At 40.5% G+C, this 15,699-nt stretch overlaps 2 protein-coding genes across 2 annotated transcripts; one reads left to right on the forward strand and one right to left on the reverse strand.

Annotated features, from left to right (window-relative positions):
• Positions 1 to 458: 458 nt before the first annotated feature.
• LOC116684783 (SWI/SNF-related matrix-associated actin-dependent regulator of chromatin subfamily A containing DEAD/H box 1A-like) lies at positions 459 to 10,436 on the forward strand. The gene is made up of 15 exons (XM_032510203.1): positions 459 to 665; positions 1,636 to 1,726; positions 2,148 to 2,247; positions 2,571 to 2,630; positions 2,825 to 2,900; positions 3,033 to 3,168; positions 3,334 to 3,465; positions 3,724 to 3,819; positions 4,391 to 4,508; positions 4,599 to 4,714; positions 4,849 to 5,037; positions 5,151 to 5,269; positions 6,366 to 6,548; positions 7,484 to 7,590; positions 9,182 to 10,436. Exons 1-15 carry the CDS (start codon positions 562 to 564, stop codon positions 9,244 to 9,246), a joined length of 1,692 nt encoding a protein of 563 aa, XP_032366094.1. The 5' UTR covers positions 459 to 561; the 3' UTR covers positions 9,247 to 10,436.
• LOC116684784 (perforin-1) lies at positions 9,808 to 15,192 on the reverse strand. The gene is made up of 5 exons (XM_032510204.1): positions 14,847 to 15,192; positions 14,212 to 14,487; positions 13,745 to 14,016; positions 13,095 to 13,236; positions 9,808 to 12,438 (listed from the first exon to the last, which is right to left on the reverse strand). The coding sequence occupies exons 1-5, from the start codon at positions 14,868 to 14,870 to the stop codon at positions 11,551 to 11,553; spliced, it is 1,602 nt and encodes a 533-aa protein (XP_032366095.1). The 5' UTR covers positions 14,871 to 15,192; the 3' UTR covers positions 9,808 to 11,550.
• Positions 15,193 to 15,699: the final 507 nt, after the last annotated feature.

Genomic DNA, 15,699 nt, shown 5'->3' on the forward strand with positions numbered 1-15,699 from the left:
CAGTCAGTTATAACGGAAAAAGAACATCAACTACTTAACATAGATTTTCTGTAGGGCCTCAGTACGTGGGGTATTCCCAATACCGATACCCGCGTTTTAGGCGGTATTGGAGGCGATACCATTACTGGTATTGGAACATCTCTAGTTGTTGGCACCTTTTTTTTTATTTTAAGTTTGGCTTTTAATAAATCAAATTAATTTTTGGCTCTATAATGTTTTTAACAAGATGGGCTTAAACACTAACCCGATCACAGATACATGAAACCTGGCAACGCAGTACAGTCTGTTTTTCAATGCAGCGTGAAGTGATTCAGTCACTTTCAAACATTTTGTCCCTATCCACTGTTGAGTCATTTAATGATTTACTTAATGACTTATTGCTAATAATTGTGCGGTAGTAGTCAATTGCTACTGTCCAAAAACTCAGCATATTGTGTGAATTATACCTGTACCTTCTGACCTCTACAGATTGATGTCTTCCATAAGGATAATGGACTGTCGGATGGCTTGCTGCTGGGCTGCAGAGTTGTCCTCAAAGAGCGGCAGGTTGTCCTGGGGCTGATGTCCAAATGCAATACCATTTCCTCAAAAATGTTCAAACAGGTCACTCAGGTGATGGAGAGGGGCACAGGGGCCATGAAACAGCCCAGTGTACTCAACAGCCAGTGAGTCAAATGCACCTAAACACATGCTGTAACTAGAAGGGACCTCTCAGAGAATGCAGACTTTTAATTTTTGTGTTTTGTATCTTATCTTGATCGTGGAGCCTCTTGAAATGTTTACACACACAGACACACACACACGCACACACTTAAAATTGGCATTTGGATTTGGTCAAAAATATCTTGATATTTATTTTGTTTCCATATTGCCCAGCTCTACACACGTGCCACTGGAGCTGGGCAGTTTATCGATATTATATCAATATTGTGATATGAGACTAGATATTAATAATAATAATAATACATTTTATTTAACAGCGCCTTTCTAACACTCAAGGACGCTTTACAGACAGTAAATTGTTGTCTTAGATTTTGGATATTGTAATATGACAGATGTGTTGACTTTACCTGGTTGTAAAGATTGCATTACAGTTAAGTGATGTCATTTTCTGAAGTTACCAGACTGGTTATATGGTTCTATTATTAGCCTTTACCCACTTAGTCAATACTGTGAAATTAGATTTTCTCCATACCGCCCAGCCCTACTCAATCACTCCTGCTCCTTTTCCACTAATCTTCATGGATTTCTTCTCTTTTCCTTTCATTGAGCAGGCATGAAAACTATTTTTCTTTTAGTTAACTTTGCTGTCTGTGGGTCAGCGTTGCAGACAGGTTAGCCAGACGTTGACTGAAAACAGAATCAGTATGGATTAAATAATTACATCAAATCAATTATAGATTGCATAAAGATAAATATATACATAATTTAAGGCCTGGCAATCATACCTTATCATGGCTAAGCTGTTAATTGTCAGATGATTTGTCAAACCCCTTTTTATTTGTGATATGCCAGTTTCCTTTGGCATATATGGCACTGGTCTTGTCTATTTGTGACAGTTGGCTTACAGTATTTGTTCTGATGAAAATGAGGGATCCTGTTCTGGTTCTCAGTCAGTCATTGGTTGTCTTTCAGGCACCAGCTGAAACCATATCAGCTGATTGGTCTAAAGTGGCTGCTTCTTCTGCATGAGCACAAACTGAGTGGGATCCTTGCTGATGAAATGGTAAGGTGCACTACCAACATTTATGTTGTGTTAATCACAAGCCCAGAGGGAAAAACAAATGGAATGTTAACATTTATTCAGCCAAGCAGGGCAGCGGGTGCTTACCTGTTGTTGAAGTCACAACTCAATGAGTGTTACTGTGCAACTGTCAGAGGGTTTTGTTTGAATAAGTAGCCATTCTGCAGGTGAATAAACATCAAAGTACAGAGAAGAAAGAGGAAGAGTAAAAGTAGCAGCGAGTTACATTATGTTGTTTCAGCACCAATACAATGAGAACTTTGGGAAGACAGATGTTCAAATAGCTTTTGTGGTTTGTCCACATGGCTCTTTCTTTATCTTTTTATCTTGGTGCCTTAATATCTGGCTGACTCTGTAATGCTCCATCTCTTTTTCACGCTCTCTTTCAATCTTCTTCTCTCAGGGTTTGGGAAAAACTATCCAGGCTATAGCATTTCTGGCCCAGCTGTACCAGAATGGAATAGACGGTCCTCACCTCATCACTGTGCCGGCCTCTACATTAGGTAATGATCTCCGTAAATAACACCCTTTGCTACTTTGCCCCATATTATCTAATAATGTATACTTTATAATCTGACAACCTGATCATGTTTAGCATAACAACTTGTTGTCTGTCTTTCTAAGACCATGTTTGGACATAGATTTTTCTGTTTGGAAAAAGGACCTTTTTTTCACCTCACCTGTTGCTCTGGTGTATCTAAACTAGATACTACCTTGTGTGCATTCAGACTACAACTTTTAAGTCCGTTTCTGGAAGTTCTTGGAGCTCAATTATTTTGCTTTGTAAAATGAGTACTTCATTCAATTCATTATTTCTGTCTTTTAGATAACTGGGTCAGAGAGCTGAAGCTGTGGTGCCCAAGCCTCAAAGTGCTAGTCTATTGTGGTATAACTTCCTTTTTTTCACAATACATTCTCTCATGTTGTCTTTCTTATGTGAACCCTGCAATTCATCTGGGAACCTTAAGTGTTCAGTGTGATCAAGCTTCTATTTTGATGCGGTGCTGTAGTTACTCTGTACACAGCCTTATTCATGGTCTTTTCACGGTTTTGAGCAGTGTCTCCACATGTTGTGTGCAGGATCTGTGGAGGACCGCCGCTACCTCAAACACGACCTCCTCAGTGGAGAGGATGAGTGCAACGTCATTGTGACAACGTGAGCAAACCCTTTTTGTGCTGGGGACTACAGGGCCATTAAGAGCCTGAAGCAACTTGTCACTCACACCTACACACAAAGTGATGGGGTACATTTGTTGTATTCCGCTTTGCTTGTTTGATTGTTTTACAGATATAACATGGCCATAGGAAATGCCAACGACCGCAGCCTTTTCCGTAAGCTGCGTCTAAAGTATGCTGTGTTTGATGAAGGTCACATGCTGAAGAACATGAACTCTCTGCGCTACCGCCACCTTATGGAGATTAACGTTAGTTCACTGACATTTCGCAATTTTTCTACCACCACCAACCATCTATTTCTGTTGTATCGTCACATCTGTCATCAGAATGATTTCCACATTACAGTTTAGGATGTCTCGCTCTCGCTCTCTCTCTCTCTCTCTCTCTCGCTCTCTTTCTCTCTTTCCCTGTAGGCTGAGCATCGCTTGCTTCTGACAGGAACTCCTTTACAGAACAACCTCTTAGAGCTGATGTCTCTCCTGAACTTCATCATGCCTTCCATGTTCTCCAGCTCCACTACACAGCTCTCCAAAATGTTTTCTATGGTGTGTATGTGTGTGTTAGACTTCTATGCTATTTGAAGTAGGATGAATGAATGTAAAGCTCAGATTATAGCAACACTCTTGGTACTTCTATAAAATCGCAGGCTGTGTGAAGACATCCTGGCCCCCCACTGTTTTTTTTAGTCCCTTCAAACTATTTGTTTCACAAGTTCAAAAACTGTTTTTCCTTACATGCTGTATAACCAGCCCAGAAAAAAAATCTAATCGTTTGTTTGTTCACTGTTTTATGTTATGTGTCAGAAATCCCATGAGGAGCAGAGCCGCTTTGAGAGGGATCGTATTTCTCAGGCCAAACTCATCATGAAACCGTTTATCCTCCGAAGAGTGAAGAGCGAGGTAAGTTAATAAAGTTACAGATTTGCATTGTGTAAATAGCATGTATGTGGAAGGTGTGTTATCAAGGGAAATCTGGCATAAAAAGGATTTTCTCAGTCTCCCAGTTTCAAATTACTGGTGGTAAATAAATTAAATGGTTTCTCTGGATCCAACTATGTTAAAAACGTTGGTGGTAGTAGTATAATCCAATAAACATTTTGATTTAATTCTGTTAGTTAGAGAAGAACCACGAGTCTCCATTAACCCTCCTGTTGTCCTCAGGTCAGACTTGACCCGTTTACAAAAACGTTCTATATCAGAACTATGACAAAACAACATTGAAAAAAGTGACAAATGTAAAAAAAAAAATATATATATATATATATATATATATATATATATATATATATATACACACATAACGCTGAAAAAGTGACAAAAACATTTGAAAAAGTGACAAAAACAACATCAAAAACCTTTCACACAGTTTTTTCTTGGGTGGCACCATTTGCTAAATAATAGTCACAATGAGAGTAATTATAGTTCAAACCCTGTGTAAGTATTGTGAACAACTGTCTTCCCTTTCTTCCAGGTTCTGAAGCAGCTGCCAGCCAAGGAAGAGAGGGTAGTGTCCTGCCCGATGAGTGAGAAACAGCAGCTTCTCTACCAGACCCTCGTGAATAAACTCAAGGCTTCTGCCAATGGAGAAAGTAAGCCTGATTCACTGCTCACTGTTGTACATCAGTGTAATTTTGTGCAAATAACTGACATGAAATGTCTGGTTAACAATTTCTCTGCAGAACATGAGTTGTGTAATGTGATGATGCAGTTGAGGAAGATGGCCAACCACCCTCTGCTTCATAGACAGTACTACACCACAGAAAAGCTCAAAGCCATGAGCAGACTCATGCTCAAGGTCGGTCCTACTCCCTTTTTTTCTTCAATATTTCATTTGTTTTTTATTCCACACTAATGCGGCTCCTTTGTGCTGTTCCCTCTGTACCATTTTTGGGGTACATCTCTGCCTTCATGCTTTCTCTCCCTCCATAGGAGCCAACTCACTTTGATGCAGATGCTGTTCTGATCCAGGAGGACATGGAAGTGATGTCAGACTTTGAGCTGCATCGTCTGTGCCAGCAGTACTCCTCTATCAGCTCCTACCAGCTTGAAAACAATCTCCTGCTTGACTCTGGGAAATTCCTCCTCCTCACAGAGCTGCTGGCCTCACTTAAAACCCAGGTTAGTACAAATTTTCAGAACCATGGCTATGGTGCATGCAGGGCGAGTGCAGGCTGCATGTACCAACGAGTAAAGATCTTGTCCTGTACCACAGCTTTTTTTCTGCCTTACAGGGAGACAGAGTGGTTTTATTCAGTCAGTTCACCATGATGCTGGACATTGTGGAGGTGCTGCTGAAACATCTTAAGCATCGTTACGTCCGACTGGATGGATCCACACCCATAGCCAACAGGTCAGCAGTTGTAGCCAACAAGGCAGGATCATGAAGTATAATGTTATTAATTAAAAATCTGTTTAGTAGGGTTGTCATTTGATTAAAATATTTAATTGAGATGAATCACACTTTTATGTTCTGAATGTACTTTAAAAGCGGTATTTTAAGTGTTTTTTTAATGCTGTTATAAACATGGGAGCTGACAAATATGCTTGCTTTGTGCAAATCTTTATTATTATTATTATTATTATTATAGCAACAATCAAACAATGAAAAATACTGTAATTTTTCTCCAGAATTACCTTATCTATGAAAGCGTAATATAGCAAACTCATGCCTATCAAACTGCAGATGGCCATATTGACCTGAATGTAACAGCACTTGGTAATTAACGCAATGTAGTGTTACACTTGTAAAGGTGGACCTTGTACAATACAGCAACAGAAACATTGTGCGTTGGTCAGCTAATTTTACCAATATAATGTAACAATATAATTGTGTTTAACCTCACATGTGGGAAAATAAAAGCACACCAAAAGATCCCCTTCTGCTGAGTAGGAAAAAAAACGGGGGGGGATACAAAAAATAACTAGATGGTGGAGGATATGTGCCAGGCATATGCTCCAACGGGAGTGTTCTATCTACATGCAGAAAGTGCTTGGCGAAATGCCTCTCCTCTATCTTCATAACAGTCAAAGCATGCAACCGAAGTTCCCACCGTGGGTCAAAATAATGTGCTGTGGGTGCCTGGGTAGCTCACCTGGTACAGCGTGCGCCCAGTCCTTGTCATATCGTTCTCCCGCTCTCTCCCCTTTCATGTCTAAGCTGTCTTATGGAATAAAGGCCTAAAATGCCGAAAGGTTTATAAAGAATGTGCTGTGACCTCGAGGTAACTGTGAATACAGAAATCTCCAGTGCACCATCACTACGGACCAAACTACGGATCGGTGCGAGGGACCAAAGTACAGAACACGCGTGCATAAATCAGGCGTGAAAAAAACATTAGTGGCATTAAAAGGAATTTGCGTTAACTCATTCTCGTGTTCATTTTGACATCCCTCCACATAAACTGTGTCACATAAACCATGGTTAAAGTTATTTCTTTGTCCTGCAGGATTGTGTTGATTGATGAGTTCAACACGGATCCTGACATATTTGTGTTCCTGTTGTCAACACGTGCTGGTGGCCTGGGAATCAACCTCACCTCAGCTAATGTTGTCATCCTTCATGACATCGACTTCAATCCCTACAATGACAAACAGGCAGAGGACAGGTGTCACCGCGTAGGCCAGACCAAGTAAGATGGAATCTGTGAATTATTCTGTAATTTTCTTATGGGAGGATTTTTACCTAATGAGGTCCCTCTTATTTTGTCAACCATTGGGCAGAAAACACTTGTGCTGTATGCATGTAGATTGAAATCTCAGAATATTACAGTTGGTATTCATTGAAATTACAGGACCACCTCAGGTAAAAAGGCTGCGCCTTTCCTCGCAAGTTCATGCAAAAGAACAGCATGAAGTTGTCTTAATGTGGAATTTTGGAGGAATGTTTAACCATTTTTATCAATTATCGAGTGGTCAAAAACTGTCAAAATGTACACCATGTCTGTGCAACAAATTCTATCAACCCAAAAACTGCTGCAACAACTTATGATGCATAAGTGAGATAGGGGAGGGAATCACCTCCCAGTACGATATCATCACGATACTTATGCCACGATACAATATTATTGTGATTTTAAAAAATTGCAATATTCTGCGATCTATTGCACTTTTTCCAACTTCATATTTTTCTCCAATTTTACATGATGTCCCCAAAAGGAAACTTTGTCAACATCTATTTTATCTAAAAAGATAAATAATAAAAGATTGATATTTGGTGCCTGTGTGTCGATGCAGTATTGCCACTAAAAATATCGCAATACTATGCTGTAGCAATTCTTTTTTTCACCCCTAAAGTGAGACTGATATAGCCATATACTCATTAATCAGTTATTTAATATTTATTTCTGATTCATGACTATAAAACTTGACACAGTGCTATGCTGTATGTCCAATGGTACCCAGCTTTCAAATGCTGTATACCACTTCTATGTGAAATCTACTGTTGACTTGCTATTACCCCCTAAACATGCCCTGTCCCACACGCCTCTAGAAAAGGGGATGGAACGCTAAGGGATTAATGTATTGATTTCCTGTCGTGACGGCTGTACCTCGCTGTGTTTGTCAGGACTGTACAGGTGATTAAGCTGATCAGCAAAGACAGCATAGATGACTGCATGCTGCAGCTGGGCCAGAAGAAACTAAAGCTGGAGCAGGACATGACTACTGCTGAGGGTAAGGACTCTGGACTACATGCACACAATCTTTGTGATAAGTACATTAAATTGATTTGAATTTGCCGATGCGTTCAAAGTAATCAAAATAACAACAAACAAGCAGTGCTGTTTTCTTTAAGGAGTGCTGGTAATTTAAGCCCAGGCTATAGCTTTATTAAGCTTACTCGTTAAATAACAGACATTTGCAAATCAATGATAGAACTGTTTATCAGTAAGGCTGGGGTCGAGCAGATTCCAGGACGAGCTCTGATTGTGTTGGTTAAGTCTTCGTTGGTTCAAAAGCCAATAAAGAGAAATTCCAAAATGTCCCTAACCCTGCAGAGATGGCCATAAGTATTTGTTGGTGAAAAGTTAAATGGTATATCTAAAAGTCAAAAAAATAAAACTTGTTCTAGTCAAAAAAATTGAAGTAGCGGTTTGACTTATAAGATCGGAAAAAAGTCCCAGGAAGCGTCTTATGTAAGTACAATCTGTACAGTTCCTGGGTTTGATATGTTCTGTTCTGAAAATGTTGGGAAAAGCAAGAAAGGAGGGACTCCTCCAGCCTGTTTCGTGTACAGAAATAACAATAATACGATTACAATATGCAGCAGCACAATTCACAATATTAGGTAGATATTGGTCCAAATATAAGACAGGGTTATTACCCTTGAAAAAAGTCTGAAAAAGTGGGGTCGTCTTATCGGGGTCTAGACTTTCAGCTGTCGCACAACTTAAGGGACGTCACCGGTTTCAACAGCCAATAGAGAAGTCAGCTATAAACTATAGAAACTAAATTATCCATAATCCATTTTATTTTAAAATTGCAAACAGCTGGATTAAAAAAGTGTTTGTGAGAGAGAGAGAGATTTTTGCTGATTCATCACTAGAAGTGTAACTGTAGCAAGCATCTCACAATCCCCAACAAAATATCCAGCTACAAACAAGCCTGAAAGTTAGAACGGAAGTAGAACGAGGCGTTGTCATGGAGATGTTACACCGTCTACAAATGTAAACAGCCAGAGAAAATCTCATTGTGGTCCTCAAAGCGGCCGCTTCCAGGAGATTGACAGGAGAGTGTGTGATTGCGTGACTGTAACTTTCTATCTATCTTTCAGCTACCTCCAAGCTAGGGCTGCACGGAAAGGAGGAAAATATGCCATATGCCAAAATGTTAACGAGATTAACATATAAACAGATATTAAAGTGAACTCAGTTCTGCTGCTTTCTGTGTTCTGCTAAAATACAACATATTGAGTAAAAAAAAAAAAGTAAATCATTTACGTTGTTTTATTCGAACAAATTTAACATTATATTGAAAATAAATGGCACCACTTAAAAAGCGACAGTTACATTTTAATGTGCCGTTTTCTACTGATATTTTATTTCAACTAACAAAAAAAATCTGTTTTGTGTCATTGTGATTTGTCACAGCCTTTCTTGATGTGTGTATTGTGCAGCCCTACTCCAAGCCTTCATGTAGAACTGCACAGTACAACATATCTAAAGCTTGAGGGTGGTGACAGACCCAGTTGACTTGTGTTTACCCTAACCTTCTGAATAATTTGAAAAAAAGGAAAAATGTTAATAAAGCGTCATATGTTCTTTAGGTGGTGATGAGGGGACCATACCTGAAGATATGGCATCTTTGCTCAAAGCCTCACTAGGACTGTGATACACACATACAACTTAGGACTTACAAATACATTTTTGATAGCAATCTTGTGATTCTGGGCAGACTTGAGTGTTTCAACAGAACACACACACACACACCTACACACACCTACTGAAACCATATGCTGCCATGAAAAAAAAGTCTGATTTACTGTGTAGCACGTTAGCTGTGCCTAAAACACTATTTTTTACATGCACACAGTTTTTGCTATACTTTGATTATGACATCAGTACATAAAGGTTAAACATGAAAATGTTGCCTTTTTGAAATTGTAACTTGCTATCCAAGGTTACTTTTGTAGAAACTTGAAAGTTGTGTTTGAAATTTCAGACCATACCGCCAGTAATGCAGCATGTGGTGGAGTACCCCAAGGTGCTTGTTTAGACAAATGTGTTACATAAACCATGCAGTCTTATATTGTTGACATTCTGATAAAGGGACTGGATGTTGGTAAGGAAAATATGCCTACTGGTTATTAACACTTCTGTGAAATATTAAAGTTCTAGTACGGAAAATGTGCAAAGAGATTTGAGAATGGTAGATTTTTTTTATTATTATTACATAATATCCTTCCTACCTGACAGTGTTGGATCTTGCCTACTTTACATGCTCTTACTTGCCAGCTCTTAAAAAAGAAACTCTTGTTGCTGCTGTATTCCACAGTAACAGCAGCAGATATGACAACTTGACAGAAAATGTTGTTATTCACATTGATCGTTTGATATCATTCCCGATCGAACCTTTTTTTGAAAATTGTGGTTGCATTAGAAAGTAAGCCAAGTATCTGGAAAATTCTCTTAAGTGTAATGTGTCGAGGTTTGTCGTATACCCTGTACATTTTAAGGCAATTATCTTGGCAAATGCAGGAGATACATGGTTGTGTCGGTGTTGTCGGTGAATTTAGTACTTTTTTTTTTTTTTTCTAGTTTGTAAAATTAGAAAACCCAAAATGTCAAATGGAATGTTAAATAAGAACAATTGTTGAGTTGGTTTCTTTGCTGTTTCTACTCCTTTTTAAATATCTTGAGTTAAGCGACAGAGACGATGGTTTAATGCAGCAGCTGCATTCCTGTACTGTTTAAGTGGCTAATGTGTTGTAAGTGTACATGTGTAAGTGAAAAGCTTTTGCTAAGTCATTTGTATGTTTATAAGGTTCCTGTTTGAACTAAACAATAAAAGTTGGAATAAAAGTGTGTGTGTGTGTGTGTGTGGTGTCCGCCCATTTCCCAAACTCCTCGATACTCCGGTTTCTGACTGAGAAATCGTTCTCAGCGCACCATGTTGAAGGACGTTCCAATCCCTAAAATTCTCACTGAGGAGTTAGGATCGAGCATCAAGGAGGCTCCTTGGAGAAGTCAAAATCCAGGATACACTGATGTATCCTCGCAGAAGGGTTTTCACCCGCCGCATGGAAACAGAGGTGTGCCAGAGCAAGCGGAGGGGGGAGAGAGAGAGAGAGAGACATATTTTTGGGTTGTCTGTATGTAACGTTCTGGAACTACTGGATTGAATTTCTTTAAACTTTGCAAAATTGTCCACTTGGGTTCTGATTAGATTTTTGGTGGTCAAAGGTCGCTGTGACCTTACGTCTGTCCATTCTCCTAAACGTGATATCTCAGGAACTCCTTGAGGGAACATGTTCAAATTTTGCACAAATGTCTACTTGGGCTCAAGGATTGGCTGGTCACTGTGACCTCACACAAATGTCTTTAATAGGAGAAAATGAAGTGATGACACTTGTGAAGGGCATCTTCACTTGCCCAATCCCAAAGTGAGCCCTAAGGACTAAAGGCTCAAAGACTTCAAGGGATCTCAGGTGCTAAGTGAGTGGTGAGTGTGTGAGGCCACATTGGCTCCGATAGGGATAAATGGGATTGGGACAGCACTTCACCAGATCAGATGTTACCTTGGTGACATTTAAGAACAAAGATGTTGCTGACACTTGCCGGTGTGGGTGGGTGGCCTTGTGGTTATCAATGCATTGTTATCTCATTGCATCATACTTGAAACAATTCAAGGTGACAACAGTAAATACCCTACATCAAAATTAATTTAATTTTACTTGATTAGTTAATACTGAAATATTACATTATTACTATACGGTATATCCATGTTCAAAACAATAGTCCACAAACCAATGTGTGACATCACTGCTGCTACGTCCACTATTTTTACAGTTTATGGTTAAAAAGCAAGGGAAATGACATCTAACTAGCTCTTGCTGAAAAATCTGCTACTTGAACGTTTAAAAGTATGTATGAAGAAACTGCTGAAATCTACATTAACATGTTGTAATCTAATAATCTACTCAGCATTAGGGGAGTAGCGTCCACACCTGTATCCTGTCAAGTGAGCATCACATTTGACGGTGTAGGTGAAATAGAGCACTCCTTTGTTCAGCTGACAGCTAAGAGAGTGAGTTCCTCGCTCGGGGAAGACGACACACCTACCCGCTATGTCATTGTAAAGCACATCTCGATCCCAGACTTCAAACCTCAACGCCTGACCCAGTTCTACCGATCCAAAGCCAAAGGTCACATTCCACTCTGGGTCATTGTTGTCCATCACCGTATTGGTCTCCTCGTACATGCCGTTGTAGAAGATCTTCACATAGGCGTCTGTTTTGGTGAAGGTGTCCGCCCTCAGACCTGCAGCTCTGTGGATCTCCAGTCTGAGGTTTCCTCTGCCAGCCCGCAGAGGACAGCAGTTATGGTCCAGGTTGGGAGTTGGGGAGCAGTTCTTAAGACGAACCTGGTCCTCCTGCAGCTGGTTATCTTTAATATACTCTGTGACAGTGCTTTTCAGATTAGCACTGATCTGTGAGTCCTCCACCAGATGATGCAAAGGGAAGATGCCGTAAGAAACCACATCAGGGTTGTCATGGAGACTGCTCATCCAGCTCTGGTACGCTTCAGATGGGTCCTCCTGGTAGAGGATGTCAGGGAAGTACCTCTCCCCACCAATAACCTCAATTTTATGGGTCATGAAGCCTTGGTAGAAGCCCATGCTCATGTTACCCTTCAGGAGGTTCTCGCACTTGTTGGAGAAGGATGCATTGCCAGGGAGGAAACCAAGAGCCAACCGGAGTTCAACATTCAAGCAGTGTTTGATGTCGGACTCGGAGAAACCCTTCAGTGTGGCCAGGCAGGTCCTGAATGCAGTGATTCGTCTCACCTTACCGCCAAGCTGGACCTAAGGGACAGAACATACAAGATAACTGAGCTGCTGAAAACTAAAGGATTAGTTTGCACTCGGTGACCCTTGTGTTGTCCTCCGGGGTCAAACTGACCCATTTTCCTATATCAATGTTCTTTTTAATCACCCAGTTGTAATTACCCAAAATAACAGGACTCTTTGGCAATTACAAATCTCTATCATTCATTTTTGGGTGTCTTATTCAAATGTATTCTATTTGAAAAAAAAAAACAATTTAGTTGATTTGGATTCCAAATAGTACTGATTAAAAGTTGACATAGTCCAGTCTGTGATTATTCATCAACATAAATTCCTTTAATTTTAGTCAAAATAATTCCTACTTTCTGCCCTTCTATCTCAAACATTAGGTATACTTTCCTATAAATGAGGTTTATTGGATAAATTCCAAAAATAACTTAGTGTTATATAAGTTACTGTTACGTATCGTCAAAGAAAGTGACAAATATTGAAAAAAAGCGTCTAAAGTGTTGAAAAAAGGGACAAAAACGTATGAAAAACTTAAAAACCGATAAGTTTCAAGTGTTGATTTTCAATTTTGACAAAAAGACGACACAAAGGTTAAAAAAAACTATAGTAAAAAGACATGCGTAAATGCTATGAAAGGGCGTATAGAGCACTGTCCCCCCCCTGACCTGGTGGATGTAGTGTGTTCCGTAGGTGTCTATCAGCCGTCTGTAGATGGCTCTGTCCTGGCTTGTGTTTAAGCTCTGCGGGAGTCTTTTCAGATGCTTTGTGAACTCTGTGCTCAGCTGGGGGTGATCCGCCAGCCTGTAGCTGAAAAAACAAGACGTGGAGTTCAACACAATGGGAATTTTATCTTCACTCTTATTTGACAAACAATATACAGTCAAGTTCACCATAAGGTTTTACCATAACCTGTTACTACAGTACTATTTATTTTTTGTACTGTGTATTCCCAAATTAATTTCAAACCCAGAGTCTGTTTTCCTAATAAAAACTGCACACGTCTGTGACCTATATATTCTAATAATACATTTGCCTTCTTTAAATGCATTGGATGCCAGCCAAAAACCTACGTGCTAGTATCTGCAGCAAATACTATATTAATTTTACAAAATCCACAATAATAGCCAGGCTTATCCACAATGAATATCCAGTTATAACAAAACCAGATGGAACGATACTTTATTCAAATCCATTTGCCTCATCATAAGAATGTTTTTACTGCAGAATATCAGTCTGATTAATATAATAATCCGAGTAATTCCGCATCAATCAGCCAATTACAAAGCACCATTTTTACAAGGACACTCCTCTTTACCTGTAGTAGGTGCAACTGATTTCATGGATGGCAAAAGTGGCCTTGTCCACGCTGTGCTGCGACCGAGCAAACTTGGCCAAGTCTGAGCGGCTTCCTCCAAGCACTGCCTTGCCAATATTTTCTAAACTCAAGCCCAGGCCCCAGTTGTTGTTAACCAGGGAGCTGGAGCTGCGCAGCAGGGAATCCACAGAGTGGTGGAGGGCACTAGAAAGCTGCTTACTGCAGCGGCTGAAGGGACGCCAGTCCAGCACCGCAGCTGGGAGCCTCTGAATCTGAGGAGAGTAGAGGCAGGATGTTGATTGGGAAGCAGGTGGAGGATGAAAATACTTATAGGAAATGTGGAATAGGACAGGAGGAGGAAAAACACAGGGAAGGAAAAGAGAAAAAGTAGTTTGGATGGAATTAAGTTAAGGGGATTTTGACAGATTGAAGACACCATGGATAAGAGTGAATGTTGGAGTTTTCACCTGTCCTTTTTGGAAGCGGTTTGGACAGAGTGTACAGGTGTGGTTGTCAGCCAGATGAGTTTTGACATTGATGATGTATGCCCCCGTCCGACGCATCCGCACCACATCAAAACCCTCCCCTGCCAGGTTGTGGCCTGGGACAAACGGAGCTTTCTCACACTCTAATCCTGAGCCAACTCGACAGCCATGGACCCTGCAGACCTCCAACATGACCAGTAAACCCAACGTCAACAGCCCAACGTGGCTCCTTTGGTGTCCTCCAGCTTGCATGGTTACCTAAACGTAACAAGCCAAAGGAAGAAAGAAGTCAGTAAAGTCTGTATTTTAACAATGGCTTCTTACTCACTCTCTTTAACCTGAAACTTGTTTCTGATATAAAGCCTATTGTAGGCAGTTGCATTTTTACTGCCTTGTACCTAAACTGCGTTCCACAGGCTTACCAGTGAGAAGACTGCAGGGTTGTTGCTGGTTGCAAACTGTCTAATAGATGACTTATGTCTGTCACATAGTAAATGCAGATGAGCTTTTAATCCTCTCTGCTTTATAAACTGGAGTAATCCTGCCACAGATGTTGTGTCAACTCTGAAAACATGCACAACAGAGACATCCACTACAGCATAGACATGCACCCTTACCTTGGACTGTATTCTATATTTCATCCTTCAGAGGGTGTTCTTGTCTTCTTTTTGGAGTTGCCAGGCTGTAGCTTTCTCGTCCTACTGAAATTCCGCTTGGCGATTTTAACAGCCAAGACAAACACATTTGTTGTGCCTTCCTCTTTTTTTTACTAACCCCATAAATTGCGCATCTCACTGTAAAAGATGAAATGCAAACTGACTACGCTCTTGATCCTGCTGGAAATGAAATCACGGTTGAGAACGCTTTGGCTTTACTGTGCTGAAAGCCTGGGTGCACTCTTTTGTCCGTCCTCTGCCCTATGAAAAAACCAAGGAGGGAGGTCCCCTGCTTCAGCGATGTCTCTCTCTTTCTCTCTCTCTCTCTCTCTCTCTCTCTCTCTTCTCTCTCTCTCTCTCTTGCCAGGCCTCCAGGCCTTGACGATTTCCTCAGCATGAGTGGGTTTGTTTTCATGTTCATGACCCAGCTCTATGAATCCTTCACAGCTGTGTGTGTGTGTGTGTGTGTGTGTGTGTGTGTGTGTGTGTGTGTGTGTGTGTGCGCGTGTGTGTGCGTGTGTGTGGGGGGAGAGACTCACGAGAGAAAAGATGCACAATGTTATGAGCACTCTTACAGGAAATGGCTACGTGCATGTGTATGCACGTGCATGTGAGTGTACAGTGTCTGTCTGTTGGAGTGACTGTGTGTGTTGTTGTGTATATAATGTCTGAGGCGGCCTGTCTGTGTACTGATAACCTTACCATCATCATGAGGTCAGCTTTGCCATGGTCTATTTCTATATGTGGGTGGAATGTTGGTGGTTTTCTCAGTTAGGTCGGCGAAGATAAAGATATCTCTGTGCAAGAAGTTCTA

This window comes from Etheostoma spectabile, unplaced genomic scaffold (assembly GCF_008692095.1).
Source record: "Etheostoma spectabile isolate EspeVRDwgs_2016 unplaced genomic scaffold, UIUC_Espe_1.0 scaffold00569331, whole genome shotgun sequence".
NCBI lineage: Eukaryota > Metazoa > Chordata > Actinopteri > Perciformes > Percidae > Etheostoma > Etheostoma spectabile.

Excerpts from the sequence above, each read along its gene's own strand:
- LOC116684783 (XM_032510203.1), top strand. The coding sequence starts at position 562 with ATGTCCAAATGCAATACCATTTCCTCAAAAATGTTCAAACAGGTCACT. Across the intron at positions 2,248-2,570 it reads TGTGCCGGCCTCTACATTAG|ATAACTGGGTCAGAGAGCTG; the intron begins GTAATGATCTCC and ends TCTGTCTTTTAG. Across the intron at positions 3,466-3,723 it reads TCTCCAAAATGTTTTCTATG|AAATCCCATGAGGAGCAGAG; the intron begins GTGTGTATGTGT and ends GTTATGTGTCAG.
- LOC116684784 (XM_032510204.1), bottom strand. The coding sequence starts at position 14,870 with ATGAAATATAGAATACAGTCCAAG. Across the intron at positions 14,488-14,846 it reads AATATAGAATACAGTCCAAG|GTAACCATGCAAGCTGGAGG; the intron begins GTAAGGGTGCAT and ends TGTTACGTTTAG. Across the intron at positions 12,439-13,094 it reads GAACACACTACATCCACCAG|GTCCAGCTTGGCGGTAAGGT; the intron begins GTCAGGGGGGGG and ends TCTGTCCCTTAG.